The 26,051-nt window shown below is 33.2% G+C and overlaps 5 protein-coding genes across 9 annotated transcripts; 4 read left to right on the top strand and 1 right to left on the bottom strand.

Annotated features, from left to right (window-relative positions):
* Positions 1-3,642: 3,642 nt before the first annotated feature.
* On the top strand, positions 3,643-7,933 carry LOC122592267 (gibberellin 2-beta-dioxygenase 8-like). The gene is made up of 3 exons (XM_043764457.1): positions 3,643-4,127; positions 7,021-7,342; positions 7,688-7,933. Exons 1-3 carry the CDS (start codon positions 3,643-3,645, stop codon positions 7,931-7,933), a joined length of 1,053 nt encoding a protein of 350 aa, XP_043620392.1.
* A 1,149-nt stretch (positions 7,934-9,082) lies between these two features.
* On the top strand, positions 9,083-13,812 carry LOC122591136 (probable pyruvate, phosphate dikinase regulatory protein, chloroplastic). Of its 5 annotated transcripts, XR_006322678.1 has the most exons (5): positions 9,083-9,603; positions 10,055-10,694; positions 11,424-11,536; positions 12,755-12,809; positions 13,725-13,794. XR_006322678.1 is itself a non-coding variant. In XM_043763352.1 (4 exons), exons 1-3 carry the CDS (start codon positions 9,133-9,135, stop codon positions 11,525-11,527), a joined length of 1,215 nt encoding a protein of 404 aa, XP_043619287.1. In that variant the 5' UTR covers positions 9,083-9,132; the 3' UTR covers positions 11,528-11,536; positions 13,725-13,812. The 5 variants fall into 5 exon arrangements, 3 of the variants coding, with proteins under 3 accessions (XP_043619287.1, XP_043619286.1, XP_043619285.1); XM_043763352.1 differs by lacking the exon at positions 12,755-12,809 and having other exon boundaries at positions 13,725-13,812; XR_006322677.1 differs by lacking the exons at positions 12,755-12,809; positions 13,725-13,794 and adding an exon at positions 11,883-11,987 and having other exon boundaries at positions 9,084-9,603; positions 11,424-11,735.
* LOC122591137 (NDR1/HIN1-like protein 26) lies at positions 13,092-14,021 on the top strand. The gene has a single exon (XM_043763353.1). The coding sequence runs from the start codon at positions 13,179-13,181 to the stop codon at positions 13,911-13,913; it is 735 nt and encodes a 244-aa protein (XP_043619288.1). The 5' UTR covers positions 13,092-13,178; the 3' UTR covers positions 13,914-14,021.
* Positions 14,022-16,727: 2,706 nt separating this feature from the next.
* On the top strand, positions 16,728-17,294 carry LOC122592266. The gene has a single exon (XM_043764456.1). It carries the CDS (start codon positions 16,728-16,730, stop codon positions 17,292-17,294), a length of 567 nt encoding a protein of 188 aa, XP_043620391.1.
* A 1,120-nt stretch (positions 17,295-18,414) lies between these two features.
* LOC122592265 (polyubiquitin-like) lies at positions 18,415-18,909 on the bottom strand. Its single transcript, XM_043764455.1, has one exon. It carries the CDS (start codon positions 18,907-18,909, stop codon positions 18,415-18,417), a length of 495 nt encoding a protein of 164 aa, XP_043620390.1.
* Positions 18,910-26,051: the final 7,142 nt, after the last annotated feature.

Genomic DNA, 26,051 nt, shown 5'->3' with positions numbered 1-26,051 from the left:
TGACTTGCAACCCGTTTGATCCATGAGGTACTTTTATCAATTTCTTTCAGTTAATTTTGATTTGTTTCTCTTGATATAAAATAACAAATTTGCTATACAATGTCCCTGTAGGACAACAATATCAATAGAACATTAGCCCAGCCCAGCAGCCCGGCAACAACTAACACCAAGTATGTTTTTTTTTTTCGTTTACTTTACTTTGTATGTTAAGAAAATAGGCCCCAAAATTGATCTCGTTTAAGGCCACTAAAATGTTTGAGCCGACACCGTATATATATACTCTCTCACATGTTTTCATTTTTAAGATTAAACCAACATTTTTTTTCCCTGGTATATGTCTCAAATCCTAATTCGCTATTCACTTAGCATATGATGATGCCATGATGGGAACGTGAGTACGTGACTAAAGTCTAGTTTTACATGAAATAATAAATAGCCAACACAAATATTTATTGGTAATACATTCAGATGGTATTCTCACAAATATTTGAAATCCAAACATATTTACGGTTAAATATCTTGAGATGATTAATGAAACGGTTTATAAACACACACATACCGTGGGTAGACGAATGCTAAATCTACATAAATATATTATAAACAAATATAAAGTGAAAAGTTATTTTGAGATTTTTTTTTTTGCGAAAATTTTTAAGAACTTTTCAAATCAAGCCCAACCGATGATTATTCTTTACATGAAAATTGTTTTTTGATTGTTTTTTGAATAACTTATGTGTAATTTTAAAGTTTATAGTTGTGCGGAGGCATGAATTATCATCCGTTATACAATTATGTGGAGATTTGGATTCTTGATCACATGTGCACGAATATTGCTATGATTACATGTGATCGACTTGCATACATGTGATCATAGCAATATTCGTGCACATGTGATCAAGAATCTAAATCTCCACATAATTGTATAACGGATGATACTCCATGCTCCACAATTATAAACTTCAAAATTACACATAAGTTATTCAGAAAACAATCAAAAAACAATTTTCATGTAAAGAACAATTATCGGTTGACCTTGATTTGAAAAGTTCTCAAAGGTTCTCGCAAAAAAAAAAAGATTCTCAAAATAATTTTACCTACAAATATAATTACAAATACATGTGACATGTGATGTGAACCAATCAACAAAGAAACAAAAAAAAAACTTGTTTTGATTGATATAAAATTTGTTTGTAATTTCGTAATTAGTTTGTCAACATAACATTTCTTTATTAAGAAAGAGTACAAACATATAATAAGCAAATAATACAATACATATGTCATGTTATATGAACCAAAAATCAACAAAGAAAGAGAAAAAGTAAAAAAAAATGACCTAATTTGATGGGTGTAAGATTCGTTTTTAAACTTGTAATTGGTTTGTCAACCTAATATTTTTTTAGTGGGATCGAGGAATGTTAAATTAAAAAACATATCATAAAAAATGATTATAAATATGTGTAACATGTAATTTGAATCAATCAATAAAGAAAAAGAAAGGAAAAAAGAAAAGAAAAAATGTCCGCCTTGGATCTAATTAAATAAAAACATCTTTAATTCCAACCACGTTAGTGTCATTGATTATCTCTCAACCTTGATATAATAATTGACGATACTGAAATTTCTATGTCTAGTATATATACAATGAAGATATTTATTCTTAAAGATATATATATATGCGATAGTAGAGTTTTTCAAAACTTCAGGGACTAATACAGCACACATTAAACACCAGGGTTAAACGGTAGTTCTCTAATTATAAACTAAAACTCATAAACTACATTATAATCTCTTAATCATCATCATAATTTCACTCACCCTCTAATTCGGCCTAAACCTTTGCCAAATTCTAATCTCATTCAACTACAATCATCCCGTTTTGAGAACCTGATACAACTGACAAGTATGCTTAATCATCTTACCGGTCTCTCAAGATCAACAGATCGACATGTTTTCTATCATGTTTTGATTATATTATTCAATACGAATCATGTTTATTCGAACTATAAGCTAGGGTTGTTGCATCTTATCCCGTACTTCTTTGTAAACATTTATCGTCATATTGCAGAATATATAGTTTTTGACATGCTGTAACAAAGTAAAGAAATAACGCATGTATAAAGTTAGTAGGAATTAGCTTCAAAAGTTTTCCATAAAAATAACTAAAATCTTTTATGTTGCGGGAATTTTAGATGACACAAATTAGCTAGTAGCTCTCACACCTAGTTTGATAACTAAAAGAAGGGTTGAGGGTACACTTGACATCTCTAATCTTCTTTTTTGAGCCTAATTGTCCCTTCTAATTAATCATCTATTTTCCTATATTTTGTAATAAAAAAATATATATACTATAACTTGTGGAATACATAATTTTAATAAAAAAATACGGCAAAAAGGGGATAAAACCTTGAGAAAAAAAGTCGAACACATTTTGATGTATGCATGGCAGCATGTTAGTCTTAAAAGATATACTTCTATTTTGGTAAAAAAAATGGTTTTTTTATAACACTTTAATTGTATTTTGGTATTTTTGAATTAATATGTATTTTTCAAATTATATCACTTTAATTGTATTTTAGTATTTTTGAATTAGTATGTATTTTTCAAATTATATACTACATATTTTTTGTTTCTCTTTTTATTTTCTTTTTTTTTTTGTTGACCGTTTAGTTTAAAACTGTTATTTGTGTTTATAGTAAGTTTAAATATAACAAACTGTAAATTTTTTATTTAACTAAGGTTGAAATAAAAAGGTAAACTGGTCTCAATATTTATATGAAGTTTTTTTTCCCTTAGTTGAATCGTTTTATGTTTTATTTTTATGTATTTTAATTTTTCCCCGTATTTATTTAATATTTACTTGAATTCTATTTTTTTTATCTTTGATTAATAAATTCTGAGACTACTTGGCACCCCTAATTCCTCTCTTAAGCCTAAAACTCTCTCCTCATTAATTCTCTATTTTTTAAAAACATTTTTTAATTATTAAATCTATAAGCCGACCTTATTATTAATAAAAAAAATCTTTTTATCCTTAAAAGTCTCCCAAAACTTATATTATATATATAACTTAGGAAAAAAAAACTGCAAATTTTAATATAACTAAAATTGAAAATTTTTTTTTAACTAAATTCAATATTTATATGAGGTTAATTTTCATATGTTTCTTTTTTTTAGTTTTCGTATTTATAGTCTCAAATTATTGTTTGTGTTTGTCTTAAATTTAGATATAAAAAACTACAAATTTTTTATTTAATTATTAAAGTTGAAAAAAAAGGTTAACTAAATTTAATATTTATATGAAGTTAATTTTTATATATTTTTATTTTTAGTTTTCGTATTGATTAAGTTGTCGTATTGGTTCTAGGGATTTTGTCGCCTTCACAATGATTAATCACATAGATAAGATGATTATAATGTTTAATTATTGAGATTTGAGAGTACCCGTCCATTGGACGGACCTGAGCACTAGTATATATATAAATATATATATATATATATATATATAGGTTTCCATTATTTGAATACTAATTAGTAAAGGACGACAGGTGGTTGTCATTTCATGCATTAGGGTTTATGTATTCCCTACGCGAGATATTAAATCAAACATCCTAGCTTTTTTCGGAAACTAGCTTGTAGAAATTAATGGAACCTTTCAATCCTCCCTTTCAACAAGTCTACAAGAAATTATTTGATAATCAACTGGTCAATGATAATAATTATGAACCATATCCAAAAAGCATCATCGAAATCGAAGAAGCTCTGGGTGATGTGAAAGAAAACGAGTTTGAGCTCCCATTGATCGATCTAAGCCGCTTGAACCGAGGTGGTTTTGAGACCGAAAGGTGCAAAAGAGAAATAGCGGAAGCTTCACGCGAATGGGGATTTTTCCAAGTTGTAAATCATGGGGTTCCTCATGAGATTTTGGAGAAAATGAGGTGTGAGCAGAGGCAAGCATTCATGAAACCATTCCATGAAAAGGTAAATGGACACGCTGGTTTGAATTTTCCGGCAGGTAGTTATCGGTGGGGGACTCCTTCAGCAACTTGCCTCCGACAGCTGGCTTGGTCGGAAGCTTTTCATGTCCCATTGACTGAGATCTCAACTACGGATGGTGTCACCGGTCTTAGGTAAATATAATTTATGCTTTATCTTTCCGTAAAAAATATACGATTTTCTTAATTCTTAATTAATTAATGGATTACATTTTAATTTCTTGCTCCTGAATATATATTTGCGTTTCGTTTTGGTAACTCTAACATCTTCTTAATTACTTTCTATATATTTGCGCTGGACAATGTATTTAGCATTTCCCATAAAATTAATTACTTCGATATTTTCGTGCATGTTCAATTTGATTATTTGCTTAAATCTCTTTTACCGAAGAAACACCTTCATGTATATATGTGGATTTATGGTTAATTATTAGCTTAATTAACTAGCTAGTACGTGTTGCTTTATTACTATTTAATAATCTAGCTAGTCTTCTCTCTTTCTGTTTTTGAGGCGCCGGGCTTGGGGTTGTGTTTCTATGTTACCATTTGAATTGTTTGGTATTTAATTAATCCTTTAGATACTGAGGTGGATTCTATATATGTACGTTCTAAGCGGTTAATTTTAATCTTTTAGATACTGAGGTGTCATTTGGTTTTACTATTTTAAGGGAATTATATTTAACGGGAAAAAAAAATTGGAAATCTTTTTATGTTAATTCAATGTAACAAAAAAGAACACTTATTATTTTTTTCCATTAAATTCATTTGTAAATTTTGAACTGAACGACTCGTTATTTAACTTTTAAACTTTTTTTTCGACAGTTGATTTTTGAATAGAAATTTAAAAACCTCTCACCGTTAAATGGTGAGCTGAGGTTTAAATTACGGATGTCATTGTTGCTATATAGGTGTTGTTTATAGATACTAAGTTGAGTTTAGGCAATTCCTTTTTTATTACTCTTAGGTATATTATCTTTTTTTTGGTTGTCAGATTCGGGGTCTAAATTAAGAAAAGTGTAACGCAAGTTATAAATGTAATATACAAACTTACATGATTTTCAATAAAATTTAGTTATTAGTTAAGAAAATATAAAAAAAATATAACATCCATATAGATAATCATCTACCAATTGATCATAGATCAACTGCTATCGTCACTATATGATCACATGGACCACAGATAAAGGCCACAATACTTATAATTTTATACATGTTACTAATGAATATAAATATAGTAGGTTCAAAAAACTCATACCCTTTTTTAAAATGTAGAAGAAATGCTAATCTTTATATGTGTAAAATTGACATTTAATTTACACTTTTAATTGGGTATAATCTTCACATCTTCTGTATATATTCTTATATAACTCAAAAACCTTATTTTTCTAGAATATCAAAAATATAGTAGGTAAGTATGTAAGTATCCAATGTTAACTTCTACGGGTTTTGATTTCCAATACCTTGATGGTGTATGAGGGAGATTAAGATATAGATAGTTTTACCTGTACCATGACGGTGTAAAGAGACTGATTCCAATTCCTATCTAAGATAGAATACGACCTCCAACCTTACAAGCCATGAAGATAGAACCTTTGACCTCTGTCTTTAAAGACAAGAGTGTTAACATTTATCCAACCTTGCTGGTTATTAGAATATCAAAATTATAATAGTCATATTTTTATTTATTTAGTTACACTTATAGAACTATCGACATCTACGTTTTGTACATGTTTATAAATTAACTTGAAGAAACTGACAAAATGAAATTTCACGGATACAAGGACCCTAGATAATATTGATGATGTACTTTTTAAAATATTCCGAAAATATTGAATGGCCAATGTACGAGCGTAGTCTTGCTTGCATGTCACACAGGGAAGCGCCCATGCGGGACACCACATAGATGAGATGAGTATAAGGTTTATGAGAATGGTCTTTTTTTGGTGACCATTATACTATCTACACTTTATTGGCATAAAACGTCTTGAGAATGCACACGAACCCCACTATAATGTCATTTATTCATGCTTACTTATAAAAAAGTATAATTTTTTTTTTAATTTATTCACACTTAAAAATGTTTAAAAAGTATTCATATTTAAAATAAAAAGTGTGAAAAAATTTCTTAATTTGTTCACACTTAAAAATGTTTAAAAAGAATTTATATTTAAAAGTGTGAAAAATTTGAAAAATCATAACTTTTTCACACTTAAATACGTGGGGAAAAAAGTTTACACCTCCAAGTGTGTAAAATGATATCAATTGGTCACACTTAAAAATGTAAAGATTAATTTGTAACACCAAATTTCTTTACACAGGAAAGGTGTGAAGAAATTAAGTGTTACAATTTGACTTTCACACTTTTAAGTATGAATATGTTTGACATTTCTTCACATTTTTAGGTGTAAATTTTTTCTTTTCACATATATAAGTGTAAAAACATTATAATTTTTCACACTTCTTTAATAAGTGTGAATAAATGAAAATTTTGTTGTAGTGCCCCGCTACATCATCGGGGGCATTCTGAAAAGAGAAAAAAATGCACACTTTGTCCCTTTTATAACGCGTCCTTTTTTTTTTACTTTGTGGGGTCCCCATCAACTTTTCCATGCAAATATATAGAGTAATGATATATATGTCTAAAAATATCTCTAAACACATGTCTAATACATTTAATAAATAAGACATCTTTAATCATGCCATATGTCAATCTGAGATTTTTAGACACATATTTAGACCTATTATTTAGACATATCAATCATTTTCCATATATAAATAATGGGTATAAAGTAAATAAATAGTGGGTCCCATTGAAGGCTTTCAAAGGAAGTACCACTCCAACAAAATTAGAGGGAACGTCCCCTAATAACTGGGCTGTCACGTGACGCGACACCCGCCTTATGAGTGACTTCCAATGAATGTATTTTGGAACCCAAATTAATAGTTATGACAGTATTAATCATTTAATCTGATATATATATATTTTCTATGAGCTAGCTCATGAAGTTTGTTTTTATTAACATTTCAGCATGACGATGAAGCAATACGCAACGATTATCTCGAATCTAGCAGATAAAGTAGCAGAAATTTTAGCCGAAAAGCTAGGCCAGAAGCCTAATATATTCAAAGAAAATTGTATGCCTAGTATGTGCTACCTTCGCATGAGCCGATATCCAGCCTGCCCAGTTTCTCCACATGTTTTTGGATTAATGCCTCACACAGATAGTGATTTTCTCACGATATTAAATCAAGATCATATAGGAGGATTACAACTACTTAAAAACGGGAAATGGATTGATGTTAAGCCCAAACGAGAAATCCTAATTGTGATTATTGGAGATCTTTTTCAGGTATGCAACAGTTTTTTGGTGTAAGTTTTGTTTATTGGTCGTTGCTGTAATAGAGTTAAAAATCGTTGAGCTTTAATCTCAAATCCATTTCCGTACACTGCAGGGGTTACATCTACCAAATAATTGTCAAATTTCACACTCACCTATATATATATATATATGTTTATTCTAAGAAATACGGATATCTATCATCCTGATTGAGCCGGAGATAGCTCTTCCTCAAAGCAGTATTATTTTTGAACTGTATTTTTGCCTGCAGGGGAATATTTAGAGCGAAGTGATACAAATTTAGTTATTGATCATATATTGAAGTATGAAGGTTACTATTTATATATATCTATGCAGGTATGGAGCAATGATGTTTATAAGAGTGTGGTGCATAGAGTGGTTGCAAATAAGCATTTCGAGAGGTTTTCAACTGCATATTTTTTGTGTCCATCTTATGAAACAGTGATAGAAAGTTGTGGGGAAAGTTCAAATTATATGCCTTTTAATTTTAGAGAATACAAACAACAAGTTCAAGATGATGTCAAGAGATTTGGTAATAAGGTCGGCCTTCCTAGGTTCATTTTATTACCCGGCCCAAAGTGACCCATAAACTCATATTTTCCATTTCTGCGTTTCATTTCATTTATATATACACACGTCTTCATAAAAGATGCAAATTTATACGATTGTTGGTGATATTTATGTAGAAACGTAAGATCCAGAATTGAATGTAAAGGAAAATCGTATATATGAAGGTCTGAATTGGTTAAAGTAGTTGTCGTTTAATAGTTGTATTTTGAAGTTAAAATGTATATTAATCTAAATTTCTTAAGTTTGTTGTTGTTAGATTGGCAAATTTGGCATTTTTTTTTTAATTTTACTTTTTACTTTTGGTTGTTTTCTGTTAATTACTTATAGGAGTACTTTCAAATCATTTTCTAGTTTCAAATTGCCATGTCAGCTTTATATGGATTTTTTTATACAAATCTTTTATACGAGTACTAACTTTTTATAATGTTTTTCTCTTTGCCTTCAACCCTTTAAAATTAAAATGTTGTTATAAAACATCAATGCTATATTATTATTAAACTAAAACACATTTATATTAAATTAAGAAACCACATTTAATAAATAAACTGATCACAAAAAATTTAAATAAAATTACATTTATTAACCAAAAAGACAAAACGACATCGCATTACTATAAAGCGTTTATAAGGCTTTTTTAGTCATTAAATACTAAATGTATCAAATGGCTGAATAATAAATAATGTCTGTATTAAATAAAAAATAAGTAGCTGATGATTATTTTTATTTATTAAATATAAAAAGAAGTAAAATTTAAGTGAATATATTAAATTTTTTATTATTAAGTCTATTATGTAAAAAAGAAATATGTTCTTAAAATCAAATGTTAAAAATAAAAAAAAGGCCATAATGTTACCTTAAAATTATAACTAACTATTATGAGTTAAACATTGCTAAAAAAAGAGTGGTTTAATTTCCTAACCCATCTTAGGGCGTATTTGTTTTTTTAACCTAACTATATGAATTAAATCAATATAGTTATTTTTTGTTTATTAAGTAAAAAAAATATAAATACTTTTGATAACTTAATAGATTGAATATTTTAATTAAGTCTGCTGCAATTTTTGAATATTTTAAATGTCCAACATTTTAAATACGAATCCAAATGTTAGAATTCACTTTAAAATTTTTAAGATATTTAAACTTTGAAAACTTGCAATTATTATAGCCCATCAAAATCAGGAAATTAAAAAAAAAAAAAGAAAAGAAAGAAAATGATATGTTATTGTTGCTCGACGTGGCGGTTATCCAATCTCCCAACAAAACCCACACCGCCAACTGCCGGGTCTCCACCCGACCCGAGCCAAACGAAGCACCGCCCACCGGAATCCACACCACACCGTAGTAACAAAGGCAGCTCACAATTGCTGAGGTGGTCCAGAGCTCGTGCAATAAGATCGGGTGTAAAACTAGACCGGCCCACCCTTGAGCAACCACCGGTTCGGCGATCAGGGGATACCAGTAGTGAATCTTTAGCTCATAAATTATCATCAGAATCAGAAGAAGGAGAAGGAGAAGATGAAGAAGGGTGTTATGTAGGGGAAATGGATGGTTCGAAACATATATATATGGTATCTGATGGTACCGGTTGGACCGCTGAACATTCGGTTAATGCTGCTTTAGGACAGTTTGAACATTGTTTGGTTGACCGTGGTTGTCCTGTCAACACTCATTTGTTTTCTGGGGTATTTCTTTCTTTCTTTTTGTCAACACTCATTTGTTTTCTGGGCTTATATATGCTGTTTATTATATATGCTCTTTTTGATGCATCAGTAGATAGTGATTGTTTTTGGTTGACCCATTTCGACACCCTGGCCTGTTTATCAGACCAACCTGTTTACAATCGTGTAGATAAAATGGGTGCTGCGTCTGTTGTTTTCGGGGGTGTCCGGGTTAGGCTGAGTTCTTGATGGGTGATACCAACCTGCCGACCTTTTTAAAAATGGAGTTTGTTTATTTTATGAAACATGGCATATTGGGAGTGGGTGATACTGAAACTCCATGCCTGCCAAACACTTTTGTACTTACTTGGTTATCTGATAGCGTATCCAAACACTATCTTGTGCATTGTATGTTGTTGTATCTGCTTCTGATTATGCAAGCAACATAATGCGATATATATATTATTGATATCAGATTGACGATGTGGAAAAACTTATGGAGATAATAAAGCAAGCAGCTCGACAAGGGGCAATGCTAATCTACACACTAGCTGATGAAAACATGGCTGCATCGGCCCTGCACGCCTGCAAAAGATGGGGAGTGCCATCCACTGATTTACTCAGCCCAATTACAGAAGCAATCGCGTTGCATTTAGGAGTTTCACCTTCTGGGCTACCTCGTGGTGCCCCAGGCAGGAAGTTCCCACTGACACAAGATTATTTCAAAAGAATCGACGCGATTGAGTTCACTATAAAACAAGACGATGGAGCCTTACCCCAGAATTTACACAGAGCGGACATTGTTCTTGCTGGTGTTTCACGAACAGGGAAGACTCCGCTATCGATATATCTAGCACAGAAAGGATTTAAAGTTGCAAATGTGCCTATTGTCATGGGAGTACCGTTGCCCAAAGCTCTGTTTGAGATTGACCAAGAGAAGGTCTTTGCTTTGACTATAAATCCTGTTGTTTTGCAAACTATAAGAAGAGCAAGATCCAAAACCTTAGGATTCTCTGATCATATGAGGACTAATTATTCTGAGATGGATCATGTGAGGGAGGAGCTTGATTTTGCTTGCAAAATTTTCGCACAGAATCCCACTTGGCCTGTGATCGGTGATTACTCTGTATCTTGTTTTATTTTATTATTAGTCTTTAAGGTGCGTTCAGACGGTTAGTTTTGAATCAAACGGCTTATAGGTTTCCTTTGAATGTATATTTTTTAAATATAAAACTCTATAAAAAGTCAAACTGAGAATATAAAGCTCAAACAAATTATAAAACTCAAACTGTCTTGAATCACTGTTCAAAATAAAAATTTAAAGAATTGTTTTGAATCCGCAATTTAATCCTAGATGGAACATATTAGATAGAGCACCCATTCAAATTCTCTACAAACAGACAATGAAAAATCGTGAATCTGCAATAAATTTTTTCTTAAATAACCACAACATTTGATGGAGAATAAGCCGCAGGGGGAGGGGCAGGAAAAATGATACAGTGAGCGATCTGTTAAAAATTAGGATTAGGGTTAGACCTTAGAAGAGTGAAAGAAAATTTTTGGAGATAAATATTGATATTGTGTAAACTAAGAGAGTACCGGATAAGTTTTTGAGGAGCGGGAACAATTTCTCCTGGGAGGGTCTTTGTGGTGCCAGGTGTTTCTTCAAAATCCTCTTTTAGAGATTATAGATTGGGTTAACAAAGTTATTTTTATAAAGTCGGTTTTTGATGTTTAATTTGTGATGATTTGCAGAAGTGTCTATATGACATCTAGTACTTTGCTAGATGTCTATTTATATTTATAATATATTGCCGTTCTAAAAAAAAATTAAAAAATTGCAGAAGTGTCAGGGAAAGCAATTGAAGAAACTGCTGTTACCGTGTTAAGACTCTACCAAGACCGAAAAAACAGGTGTTCGATGCCACGAATCTCAAAACGTTACTGAGATGTAAAGGTAGTTCTGTTTCCCTTGAAAATAAAGCCTTGTGGCAGGATAATAATATACATGTACATAAAATTTCTAAAAGCTTATTTCAATACACCTGTTTAGGATCCAAAACACACCCTTCAATGTACCCAAGTATATGTGCTCTATATGAGATGGGTTAAAAGCCCCCTAGTTATACATCTGGTTCCGAAAGACACCCTTCAAGGTACATGTGCTGTTGCTCATTCCGGGCTTTTTATATTTAAAACATATCAGACTATACTCGAGCAAAGTTGGACAGTTAGGAGACAGCTTTAATGGTGCAAGTTACATTTCATTATGTAGTTTAAGGGGTATCATGTTGCTCTTGCAGGAGAGCTCCTACCTCTTGAAAGTAGGTCAGTGAGAGACAGTTTCCTCTTGAAAGCATTTGAGTTTTGTGATTCGCTGGCATTACGTTAATTATTTTTTTTTTGAACGGCATTCTGTTCTACTCCTACTATTAAATTACACGTCTGCCTGGAAACCAGGACTCTCGAAAAACCCCCAATTAATCCACCCCCACAAATGTGGGAAGTGGGCCTCGAACCCAGGTGGATCCTCCCAAGGTCAAAGACCTTACCAATGGGCCACCAACCCCATTTCGTTAATTATATATAAAGTTTTCTTTTACTTCGCATAAAATTACTTTAAAGTTGAAGCTGCAAAGTTTGAGAAGTTGTTAATTGCAATGGTGGCAAAAGAATGGCTCAGTGTAGCCACCAAATTGGTGCCACGTTACAATGTAAATTTGGCCGAAAGTTGAAACTAAGGTTGTGTTTTAGATCATATTCTTGATCTCTAAGGAATTGATGGGCATAAGAAAGGGTGCTAACTGATTGAGATTTGTGTTTTGGGTGAAAGTAACGTAGAAAACCTTAAGACTTTTAGTGTAGAACAAGAAAATAAACAAGGTTAATTTAAGTATAACTTTTGGCTGGGTATATGGCTTCAGTAATTGTTTAATTTGGCGAAATTGTTAATGTAATTGTCTTCTTTTAGGTCTTGCTCATGTCATCTTTAAGGGTTATTTCTATTGTCCATGTGGGTTTTAATTCTTTACTGTTTTGCTCCTTCATTTTTCTTCAGATATATCAGGCTTGTAGCGTTTTTAATTGACTTATATTTGGTTTTAGTTTTATTCGTTTTCCCAACCATGAAGTAAGATTTTATGAATGGTTTCCTTTCATTTCACACGGCTTGCAGGGTCATCTTTTTTGCAATCCAAACGTCTGTTGAAGAAAATTCTTTTATAGTATAGGTATAATATTCTTACATTTCGATACTATTAGCTGTAAATTCGAAATTAAGTTTTTGTTTATACAAAAACGTTTATGATAAGTTTCCTATTGTTACGTTTAACTAGGTATTACTTATTAGCCATAGAATACTTGTCATGTACCTCAAGATATACCCATAGTAGACTAGCACCATGCACTTCCTTCAGAAGCAACCTATATGGATGACCCAAAGGTTCACAAACCATCCTTAATATTCTTTTCTTTCCTCCGCCAAATTATTTCCACTGACCATCCCTTCCTTCTCCAGCCACCTTCTATTGTTACAAAATAAAGACCCCAGCCCCACCAACTTTTACCCCACGTCACTCTGGTCCTTCCCTTCCACCACGATGATTACTCCTCAACACCAAATTTACATCCAAAACACTCCAAATGACGGTCCTAACCATGGAAACCTCATAGATGGCTGTCTTAACAATGGCAGCCTTACAGATGGCCACCAGGTGAGACAGCTTCATAATGCTAAGTTCAAGAGGAACCATGCTCAAGAAAGTCTGACTATTCGGGTCTCAAAGCTGATATGCGCAGTTTTTCTTAGTATTTTGTTCTTGGTTGGTCTAGTAATGTTTATTCTATGGCTCAGTTTACGCCCACATCGTCCCAGGTTCCAAATACATGAATTTTCCATGCCTAGTTTAGCCGAAACCAATGGGTTTTCAACTGCTCATGTAACCTTTAACTTGACTTCCCAAAACCCAAATCTTGAAATAGGGATCTACTATGACATGATGAATTTAACATTGTATTATAAGGATCAAAACATTGCGGAAACACCATTACTGTTTCCATTTTATCAGTCACCTAAAAATACTGCCATCATCTATGGCACATTGTCAAGGCCCGTATTGATAATTAATAATGTCCGCTGGATGCAGTTCTTGGCTGCCCGAAAGCTCGGGGTAGTGTCATTTAGGCTTGACGTGACATCCTCTATCCGGTTTAAAGTGTCCAAATGGGACAGCAGGCACCACAAGATGCATGCAAACTGTGAAATAGGGGTCGGGCCTAATGGGATGCTACTTGCAAGTGATAGAGAGAAGAAATGTCCGGTCTATTTCTCGTAAGAATGCTGTTGACCTCTTTCCCCTGTAATCAGTTCATGTATGTTGGTCTGGAGGAAGCCACTTTAGAAACCAGCAATAAATCAAAATAATAACAATGTTTTCTTTGTATTTTTTTCGCCAGTTTTACGAGTAATATTTAGGTCGTGTTGGACGTTAGACGTTGGCTTTGGTTAAACTTATAAGCAATGATTGAGCTGAATGACCAGAAGTTTCCAAATTGAAAACGAAGTGGCAAAAAAGAAAGATGGAAAATTTTATTCTTAGAAGGTGTCAATCTAAGTATTAATTAAATTGTTAGAATTGGTAATTTGGTATTTTATTTTTGCGTCATGGCGTTACACAATTAAGCATTGTATTACATAGTTTCGCAAAGCTACAGTCACCGGCTGAATAGAAATCCCAAAAGTTTAATATGGTGACCCAAAATTTTTGGATGATTTAGTCACAAATTTGATGTAATAGAAGCAACAAATATCTATTCATCGTTTTACAATAGTCAGGGCTGTAACTTTAGAAGGAACTAGCTTACTTGGTAAACGTTCTTGTATTTTGAGATGAAATACAAGATTCAATCCTTGGCATCGGTAGTTTAGGATTGTTTAAGATAGTTTAGGAGTATAGTACGTAGATGTTCTGTTACAAAAAAGTTATTTGACCTGCCACGAGCTTGCTTGGGTCATGGCCGGTAGCTGAAGCTGCATTACTCGGGCATGCCTCGACTAATGTTCTTTTCATAACGGAACCTGTTACGAGTATTATTTATGTACTATCTATATCTATACTCTTATATAAAGATTATCACCCCTTCCTATTTTAGAAATAGTTACTCAAATGTCATAGGGGAATTTACCAAATTGCCCCTTAATAAAAACCCACTATGGAAAGTGTTTTATAAATTACCAACTTTGCCATTAATTAATTAATTTACACCATAAACCCTTATTTTAATATTTAACACCTTAAACCCTTATCTTCTAAAACTTTTCACTATCACAATTACATCAATCTACACCACTTGACACCGCCACCACTACCAACAGTACCATCACCGCCACCACTAGACCGTCTTCTACACCATCGCCGTTGCATTGCGCGGGTACCATGCTCGTTATACCCAGTGATTATCTTTCACCCAATAACAAAAGCAAAAAATATTGATGTCAAAGTGATTTAACTTCCAATACGTTGAAGTGTTGAACCTTCATTAGGGGACCTGCCAATAGTTTTTCTTGTCTTTATTAATTATATTATATATTTACTATATTACTATAAACTAGCTAGTATAGTATACTTCTAATGCGACAGCACAAATAACTTATATATCTTCATAATTGTTTAAGATATCAGATGGTTTTTGATTGTGATTGCATGGTTGGTGTAAAAGAAACGAAGAGATGTTGATGTATTACATTTTGTTTCTATAGTATATCCAAATGACCTAGTTTTAATGTTTCAATAAAGAAGTTAACAATATATCAAAATTTGTATAAAAGATTTAGTTATAGTTAAATATATTTTATATGTATTTCGATTTTAAGAAATGATTAAAAGTGTAATTAAATGTCCTTTTTTTCCGAACATTCAGTTGGTATGCGAAATCAGGAAAATCTCACCGTATAATGGTGAAGCCTTGAACGTACGCTAGACAACGAGATGTTGACCATGGGCCGTTACAAGTATTTGGAGGAAAAAACCCCAAGACTTGCCATCTTAAAAAACCAACTCAAGACCTTGAGTAAAACCTGAGTTGTCTCTGACCAGTTGGAAATAAATTAGTTTTCATTGAAAAGAAAATGCATAAATTAATGTTTAAGTTGTAAGAATATATATATATATATATATATTGGTGAAGGGAATATGAGGCTGTTAGGCACCTAAGTTGGGTGAAAAACCCTTCACATACCTTTTTTAAAATCATAAAAATCATGGGGGCAAACATTTATTCAAAATATTAAAATATTGGTATGTGAGAAATTTTTCATCCAAGTTGGGTGCATAACAACCGTATACCAACTTCTCTGTATATAAATATATATATATATGTATATATATATTTCAAACAGCTTGTACGTACCTTAGACAACAATATGTTGATCATGAACAATTATAAGTATTCGAAGAAAAAAACTTCAAAGCTTATAGGTATATTATATTATAGATATAAATATAAATGTAAATAGAAATAAAAGTAGAGATAGGAGTACTAATTAATTACATGGGGAGCATTTTATTGTAATAGTATTCTAGTTTCTCGAATTATTGTAATAGTATATTCTAATAATTTAGGAGTTAGGTATCGATATCACTATACTCAGTTCGATATCACTATACTCAGTTTTCGGCACAACGTCAGAAATTAAGCTTAATTTCCAGATTAAGACAGTTTAACTCGTATCAAAATGAGTTTCTTAATTAACACGTCAATATATGCCACTCACAACACGCTAAACCAAAGTAGACCATGATGTCAAAAAGACGAGTTCACAACTAAGGATTCCGAAGGAGAGACTACCTATGCATAAAGGTTAACTTTCCATCAAAGAGACACAAGGAATGTGGTCAAGCTTAGAAAAAAATGCACTTGAAAAGGCTTTACTTAACAACATATATATAACTAATTATATCATCCACCGCACAGAAGATAGAAGTACGTCACCAAAAAGAATCCCATTCAAATCTTTTGTATATTTAATGCACGAATAGTAGTATATAGTGTGTTATTGTTATATATATAGCATATCACATAAAACCCACAAAGCATTCAAGTTTTTCTCTAATTAATGCATATGCCTCTTCAATAAACTTATAAACATTATGGTTAGGAGAAAGGGATCAGAGAGTCACTTTGCTATGTGCTATTGGTTCATTCAAGTGTTGATAGTTTTTAGCTTGATCGCGGTGATGATCTGGTTAAGCACAAGACCAAGAAGCCCTGAATTCACAATTACCAGCGTCTACGTTCCTTCAATGGCTAACCATAATCTGTCAAAGGTTCAACAAAACCATACTAAAGCTCAAAACAACTCTCTTGTTTTTGTTCTAAAGATCACAAACCCAAACAAACGTATGACAATTTGCTATGTTGATATAATCATGAAGTTACATAAAGGTGGTTTTCTTATGGGAAGCAAGCCGGTGGAAGCTTTTTGCCAAGGCCGGAAGAAGACTATCACAGAGGAGGTGCTAATCGATGTTGATGACCAAGAACTGCGACGAGTAAATGCCGGTGGTGGTGAGGGTTTGAGGGTGAGGGTCGAGACTAGCATCAAGTATCATATCTTTACGTGGACAAAGATTCATCATATCAGGTTTGAGGGATTTGTGAGAATTGGAACCCAAGGGAATGTTACTAAAAATACATATTTACACAAGATACATTAATTAAGATGATCACAAATATAGTACGTACGTATAAATTAAGCGGTTAATTATCCACATAGCGTGTACGTATTATCTTGATCTTAAAATGTTTGCTGTTTCGGTTCTATTTAAACCTTTACTGAGTTGTTAAAATGTATGATATACATAATACTACTATATGGGTCATGGGAGCTGGGGGATGAACATTTGCGAGGATCTTTTAGTCGTTGCAAGAAACATACATCGTTTTCTATTCTTCATTTGGTCAAATGTTTTAGTTGCAAGAACACATAAATTTCATGATAAGTATATACAATCTTGGCAGCATCGATAAGAGAAAAAGCAGAGACGTACGGCTTACGCTGAATATCTTGAGCTCAAAGAAAACCAAGGCTAACCCATTTCCATCATGTGTGCTTGCGATTCGTCAAGTAGGAAATGATGGAAAGATAAATTAATTCACTTTAAAGTCCTTGACACAATCCAAAGACGTACATTTGTGTTATTTTCTTAATTCACTAAGTTAACTGGTTTATTAATAAAGTAACACGTAAATAAGCAGAAATCATCATTAGAAGACCATTACGACGTAGATCGTGCTTACAAACTCAAAATAATATCGATCATGTGCATATAAGATGGACTAGGCATTTAGGTTAATCTATCTATTTATTTTTTTGGAAATTGTACGTGGCTTCCAGTAATGGGCTGGCCTTGCTGATGATCCTTGTGCCAATATATGGGCTAACCAACTAGGTTTTAGACTTGTAGTTCGTATATGCCGTATCGTCACTAGCTAGCATACTTTTAATTATTTTTTTCTACATATATTTCTATTTTTTGGGGAAAATATATAACTTGCTAAATATAGACCTGCTTCACAACGTACCAAATCATATAACCAATATTTACACCAATATTTATTCAAGACCACAATATCATGTGTAGTAATATATAAATTTCAGAGTAATATACTGTATATAGTTTACTTTTTAAACTTTGTTTAAATTAAATACTAGCTTGTACATATGTTTTATTCAAACCAAATGTAAATCGAACAATGTTAATTGATGAACAAGGCAGGCAATATAGTGTACCAAGCTAGAGTGCCTAAATATAAGAAAATTCCTTCACACGTTCATTATATATAATATATGCAAAAAAGAAAATCTATGGTTGATTTGTCTTGGATGTTGTAGTATTCAAGGGTACGATCATCCTCCAACTCCTTTCGGTGGAAGTAGAGCCTCTGATGGTTTACATCATCGATATGTAGTTTAGCAGCAATCTTGGCTTTCACTTGTCGAATAGTGTCAAAGCTTTTAACTTCCAAAGAGGTGGTATCTCTAAGGGAGATGGTCCTCACAAATAACTTCATTGGTATGATACCCCTCATCATCATAATGGATGCGTGGAGCAGATGGAGTGTGGATTCATTCTTGATGCCGTAGTCCTTGAGGGAAAGGCTGTTATCGAGCTGCTTTCCGCCAAAGATGAGCACTTGTTGGTTTTGGGGAATACCATTCTCATCATAGATGTTGTCTTTCACATCACGAATAGAGTCGGAGCTTTTGACGAATAGGTAAAACATATCTATCCTTCCGGTGTTTGTGGTGGTCTTAACGAATATCTTCATCTTCATTCTCTTTTATGAGTAAATAAAAAAAACTACAATTAAAAATCCCCAACACAACAAATTAACTCAATAATCAACTAGTACTATCTAGCTAGCAGTAACATGTAAATTGATATGATATTGAATTTAATTTAATGTAAGACTAACTTGCGATGTACCTTAAAAGTAGTCGAACCTGAAAACCTTCACGAACGAGAAAAGAACTCTATGTAAACGCTTTGCGATTGTCTTAAAACTTAATTGTAGGTAATTACGGGTGATGTCCATCGGTTGTATTTATAGCCAAAAGGTGATAATAATATCAACCTAATTTGAGTCCAATTATAATGCGCTCCCCGACTTTGGTCTATCGTGACAACAAATCTTTTACTCGACACCCTTTTTAATACTTTTATTTATTTTCTTATATGATTTATTATCATTATATCACAATGTTGTTTAACAACTCTAATTTAATAGGTTGTCTACCAATAAACTAAAACAGCATTAACATGTTCTGGAAACGATACGTGGCGTAATCCTTGATCGACACGTGTCTTTTAATTTATTTATTTTGTTAAATTAATTTTACAATTGTATATAAATTCAATTTTCTCATTAAACTTATAATTAAACTCTAACACGTGTCATTTTAATTTATTAATTTTGTTATAGCTTTTCTAGTTATATAAAAATTCAATTTCTTCATTATTAGACTTATAATTAAACTCTAACTCATGGCTTATTAATACAAAAGACATTATAATTACCTTTCGTGATTGATCGTTTTCTTATTAATAAATGGTTTTTTTTTCTTTCTGAATTCTTCAACTCCTATTACTTATATTAATTATAATAAGTTTTTAACATGAAGATTTTCAAAATTTGAGTTTACGATCCAAAATCACAAAGCTATTTACATCATCCACTATGCTTACAAGTTCCGATTTTGATGTGGCTCTAAAAACTTAAGTTAAATCCAAAATTCTAAGTAAAAATATATTATATTTATCATTGTTTTTTATTATAATTTAGTTTCAATCATTGATGTACTTTAACAACAATTTCATACTCACGAATCATGTATAAGGCGTATTCAAATTTCTTTAAAATACAATCTATATAGTTACCGTACATCGTACGAGTATTAAGACTAGTATATATAATCAAACGATTAATAGATGTGTCATTGAGGAGTTAACTAATGTTTAACTATGAACTGTATTTCGGGTTTTGGTATTTGTAAGGAGGCGTTCTTTATTATGGTCTACTAGGAATGACGGAAATACCGGTATTTGAACTCGATTTGATAGGGGATGGGGATGGGAATGTAATTCTAAAACCCGATAAGGATGGGGATAGAGATGAAAAACTTTAAATCTCCGATCCTCATACGGCTACACCCGAACCCGAAAACACTATATATTTATTAGATACAATTTACGTTTTTTCAATATATTAGAATTATTTTAAGTTTTGAGCTTTTTGTTTGATACTTTTTATGTTTTAATAACTTAACACTTACTTAACACACATATTACTATATGCATAGAAAAAAATGTCAAATTACATATTCTCCTATTTTTCTTCTACTACGATGAGATTATTTTTATTCAAAAAAGGTATCCCCATAGATGGGGACGGCCGACGGGTATGTGGATGTAATTTGATTCACCGACGGGGATATAGATTACAATTGAAAACCTGGTATGAGGATGGGGATTGAAATCCCCGATAATATTTGTCTCTTTGACATCCCTATGGTCTAGCTTGATTTTATTGTCCAGCATCCTATGGTTGTTGACTAAGTTTTAGAAGGTAATAATATATATAGAAAGGGGAAAGAGAAGATGAGGTTGTTAGGCACCTAAGTTAGGTGAAAAATCCCTTACCTACATTTTTTTAAACAATAAAAAACATGGGACCCAAATATTTATTCAAAATTTTAAAAAAAATTGGTATGTGAGGTGTTTTTCACCCAAGTTGGGGTTTTTCACCCAAGTTGGGTGCATAACAGCCTCATACTCACTTTTCCCATAAAGAAAGGGGGAAGGGAATATGAGGCTGTTAGGCACTTAAGTCGGTGAAAATCCCTCACATACATTTTTTTACACCATAAAAAACATGGGGTCCAAACATTTATTTAAAATATTAAAAAAGAGTAAATTACACTTTTCGTCCCTAAAGTTAGTACAATTTTGACCTTAAACTTGACCAGTTGTTTTAAATCGTGGTCCTTTGGCCAAACGGAGTTAAATTTTGGCCGTTAACGTTACATCCAAGGGACTAAAAGTGAAAAACGTGCCAACTTTAGGGACGAAAAAATGTAATTCATTTTTACATTCATCTTCTCCAACAAGATTCCGGCCTCCGGTCATCTTCTCCGATGGACTCAGAAACTTATTTATTTACACCCAACGACCAACTCCATTTGTAGCTAGCCATTGACCAACGAAAACGGTGGTTGCCCCCTATTTCTTCATCATTCTTTCTTGCCACTTCCATGATACGTTGTTGTTTTCATGTTTGAGCCAATGATTTCTAAACTCCTCATTCATCTATCAATCAATAACCCTTCAAAATTATATATTATGTGCTCTATCATCTGCTGCTTGTGCTCAATTATATTAATATCTATACTTATATTTCTATCTGGTTGGCTGGTTTGATGTTGAATGTACATTACTGGTGATGCTATACTTATCTGCAATATCTTATAAGTTTTTTTCCGAGCATAAATCAGATAACGGGTGAATTCGGGCCGTATCTTGGTTGACTCACTGTAAAGTTTTGGTTGTAAACAAAAATCCACTCGTACGTATGAAATTTGACATTGTATCAGTTGAGTAAATGATTTTGTTTGTGGTTTAGATTTGGATTGAAAGTCGAGTTTTTTTTAGGTATCATCATAAAATAAATGTCTAGTCGGAAAATCTTGTTGGAGAAGATGAATGGAAGAATCAATCACATTTTCCGTCCCTGAAGTTGGCACGTTTTTCACTTTTAGTCCCTTGGGTGTAACGTTAACGGCCAAAATTTAACTCCGTCTAGCCAAAATTTAACGGCCAAAGGACCATGATTGAAAAAATTGGCCAAGTTTAAGGTCAAAACTGTAATTTTTTCACTTTAGGGATCAAAAGTGAAAAACGTACCAACTTCAGGGACGAAAAGTGTAATTTACTCATTAAAAAAATTAGTGATTAATTGATGACAATAGTCAGGGTTGTAAACGAACTGAACAGTTCACGAACAGTTCATGAACCGTTCGGCGGGAAGTTCGTTCCTTTAGTTAAATGAACGAACATGAACAAAGCTCTCGTTCGTTCATTTACATTCATGAACGTTGATAATCTGTTCGTGAACGTTCGTTCGTTTATGTTCATAAACCGTTGTTTGTGAACAATAATTTGTATATGTTCATGAATATATATATATATATATATATACACACGTAATCAACTAAACTATAAAAAATAGTTTAAATATAAATATTTTTATATAATATAGTGTATATATATATATATATAGGAGAGAGATCAAATAAGAAGGTGTCTTAAGGAGAGAAGGTCTTATGAACCAATCAGAATGCGACATGTGGATTTAAAAAAAAAAGAACGCGGTGGCATTTTTGTAAATAAATCAAACTTTTGTCAGTCTGGTTTTGGGTCAGCTTGAGTTATGATCAGCTTGGTCTGTCAGCTTGGTTGGTCAGCTTGGTTGGGTCAGATTGGTCAGTCTGGGTTATGGGTCAGCTTGGGATCTACATTTGTGTAGATTATGTATAGTTTTGTGTCAAGCTGACCCAACCCACGCTAACCAAGCTGACCTAACCTGACCCAGGCCCCAAGCTAACCCAACCCAACCCCAAGCTGACCCAAAACTTATAATCTACATTTGTGTGGATTAATCTACATTTGTGTCGATTGTGTCAAGCTGACCCAACCCAAGCTAACCAAGCTCACCCAACCTGACCCAGACCCCAAGCTGACCCAACTTGACCCCAAGCTGACCCAAAACCCATAATCTACATCTGTGTAGGTTGTGTCAAGCTAACCCAACCCAAGCTAACCCAACCTGACCCAGACCCCAAGCTGACCCAACCCAACCCCAACCTGACCCCAATCTGACCCAACCCCAAGCTAACCCAACCTGACCCAACCTGACCCCAGGCTGACCCAATCAGACCATGACCCAAATCTGACCAAACTGATCATGCTGACCAACCAAGCTGATCAGAACCCAAGCTGACCCAGACCAAGTTGACCCAGACCAAGCTGACCTACCAAGCTGATCATAACCCAAGCTGACCCAGACCCAAGCTGACCCAAAACCAGGCTGACAAAAGTTTGATTTATTTATAAAAATGCCACTGCGCATTTTTTTTCATTTTGACACATGTCGCGTTCTAATTGGCCTATAGGACATTCTCTCCCTTCTCTCCTTAAGACACCTTCTTTCAGGATATCTACCCTATATATATATATATATAGTTAATTATTAAGAATCTAAAAAATAGTTAATTAGAACCAAATTTACATCAATGATTTCCCTAACTGACGTTAAGAATAAAAAGAAAATACATTTCCTAACCAACAACCAAGTACAACCATCTCGAACGATGGTTCCAATCAATGTCTCCTCAATCCAAAAGAACACAAGCCACCACACATCCATTGTCCCAAGTTCATGTACAACCATCTCAAACACGCACCTCATCCAAATCCCATTTAGATCATTGTTACCCCCCACTAAAACCAAAAGGCCAACTGAAATTACGAATGAAAAGTTTCCAAACAATTCAGGAGACATAACAAATGTGAAAGAAGCAAAAAGGCATGTCTGTATGGTTAAAAAATTTCCGATTGAATTAATAAAGCTAAGAAGACGAAATGATATAAAAGTAAAAAAAAGAAAAAGAAAAGGAAAACATTGTTGAAGTAATGGTTGACGCATTCTATGGATGAATAAATGATGCATCCGAATTGTCATGAAGGGATGAAATTATGAAATATGCTAATTGGTGGGACGATCTTCCTAGTAATTTTGTGATTCGGGTATATATGATAGAAAATTATATAAAGTTGGGTAAATATGAAATTTTTAGTTTTCAGTGGATATATATGTAATTAGGGTGTTAAAGTTGGGTAAATATGAAATTTTCACAGAAAGGAAATTTAAATAAAAGTACTTAATTTATAAATATTTCGTTCGTTTGTGTTCGTTCATTAGTGTTCGTTCATTTGTGTTCGTGAACATTCGTTCTGTAACACCCCACCAAGGCGGAATCATGGGGTATCACAAGAAAAGCATAGCATGACATGGAAATTAAGTAGAGCAAGTCTAAATGCATAAAAAGGATCAAGTAATCCATACAAACCATTCAATAATGCAAGTATCCGGATTACACATAAGCATAACTCCTAATTCGGGAAATGAATCACGGATCCAAGAAGTCCAAGTCCAAGTCTAGCATGATCAAACAATCAACCATCCAATACGTCTATGAGCTAACCTGTTCACCTGAAAAGTGTATTAACACGCGTCAACATAAAGTTGGTGAGTTCGTAGGGACAAGTAACAGGAAATAAGTGTGTCGGGATAACAACCGTCAACGATATACGAGGATTAGAGTACTTAATCACGTTCCAAGGAAACCCTAAAAGGTTTTACGTTATCACAAATCAATACAAGTCAACGTTTACGTTCAATTATAGTTATAATGGCACGACTTACATAATAAATAATGCGCGATAAACCGACACGACTTACATGATAAACAATGCGTATAATACGTTTCAGGCACGACTTACATATATTTCAAATGCGTAAAATACATTCCAGGCACGACTTACATATATTTCAAATGCGTAAAATACGTTCCAGGCACGACTTACATATATTTCAAATGCGTAATATCACGACATGTCTTACGTATATTTCAACGGCATGATCAACGACATGTCTTACGTATATTTCAACGGCATGATCAACGGCATGACTTACATATTCAAATGCATGATCAACGTTACGTTACAAGTAAGCATTCATATTCAATATACATATTAAACAACTTCATTAACAACAAAGTTATGCCACAAATCGTGGGCTTATCACTATGCCATCAACATGAACTTAATCGGTATCACAATCACAAATCTATAATACGTTAAGGGGGAAAATGTTATCATGCGAGATCCTATGTCCCGTTCCATTTCAAAACGTTTTCCATCATCCAACAACACAATGCACATACACTTCATACGATTCTACTTTCAAGGAATCATTGATGCTTATATATAGGGTCACCCGCAGCCTTCCCACCACATCTCCTATTCATTGAAAGTATAACCGTCTTCCATGTATGTACAACTACCCAAACCACAACAAGTATTCATAAACGAAAGCATAATAACCGAGCAACAAGTCAATACGTTAATCAAGAAATCAATTAATCGATTAAACGACAATAACAAGCACGTACACTTTTCAGCCCAAATCTCAATTGAGTAGGGAGGGTTTACGAAACTCACCTTAAGCGGCTACAACAAGTTAACATCACGCCAAGAATGTCCAACGGTCATCAAGGGTCCACAACCAAACTTCAACAACGATCACCAACCTACTTTACAATATCAAAATATCACAAAGGCATCCCAACGGTAAGGTCTAACTAGTTAAACTACGCCACAATTTCCAAGGGTGATCTAAAAGTGATCCAAGAATGCTTAAACCATATTGAAGAGTTTTAGTTAAATACGATTTAATGACTTAATTAGTACCAAAATTTGACGTAGAAATCAAAGTGTTTAGGAATGTGTTTAATCAATTTTGTTGACCTTAAAATGATGATATAAGACTAATAAACAAGTTTTGGATCATTAAAAGTCGACCGATAACCGAACGAAAAACTTGAGGAAAGGACAGAAAAACTGCGGCCGCTCGCACGGTCGACCGTGTGAGCGTCTGCAGTACGGGAATAACTGGGCACGTAGCACGGCCACAAGCACGATGCGTCTGTCTGAGCGGCCGTGCTCCGACTGGGCAGATTCTTGACTGTAAGATCGACTAAGGAAGGTTCAAGACATGTTTTGAAGCACAAACCAACATCATTTGACATAAACAAATAAAACCCCTATCATAGATTCGATTCATAACATCATACA

The sequence above is a fragment of the Erigeron canadensis genome, chromosome 3 (assembly GCF_010389155.1).
Source record: "Erigeron canadensis isolate Cc75 chromosome 3, C_canadensis_v1, whole genome shotgun sequence".
NCBI lineage: Eukaryota > Viridiplantae > Streptophyta > Magnoliopsida > Asterales > Asteraceae > Erigeron > Erigeron canadensis.
This window is presented reverse-complemented; position numbering and strand designations above follow the sequence as displayed.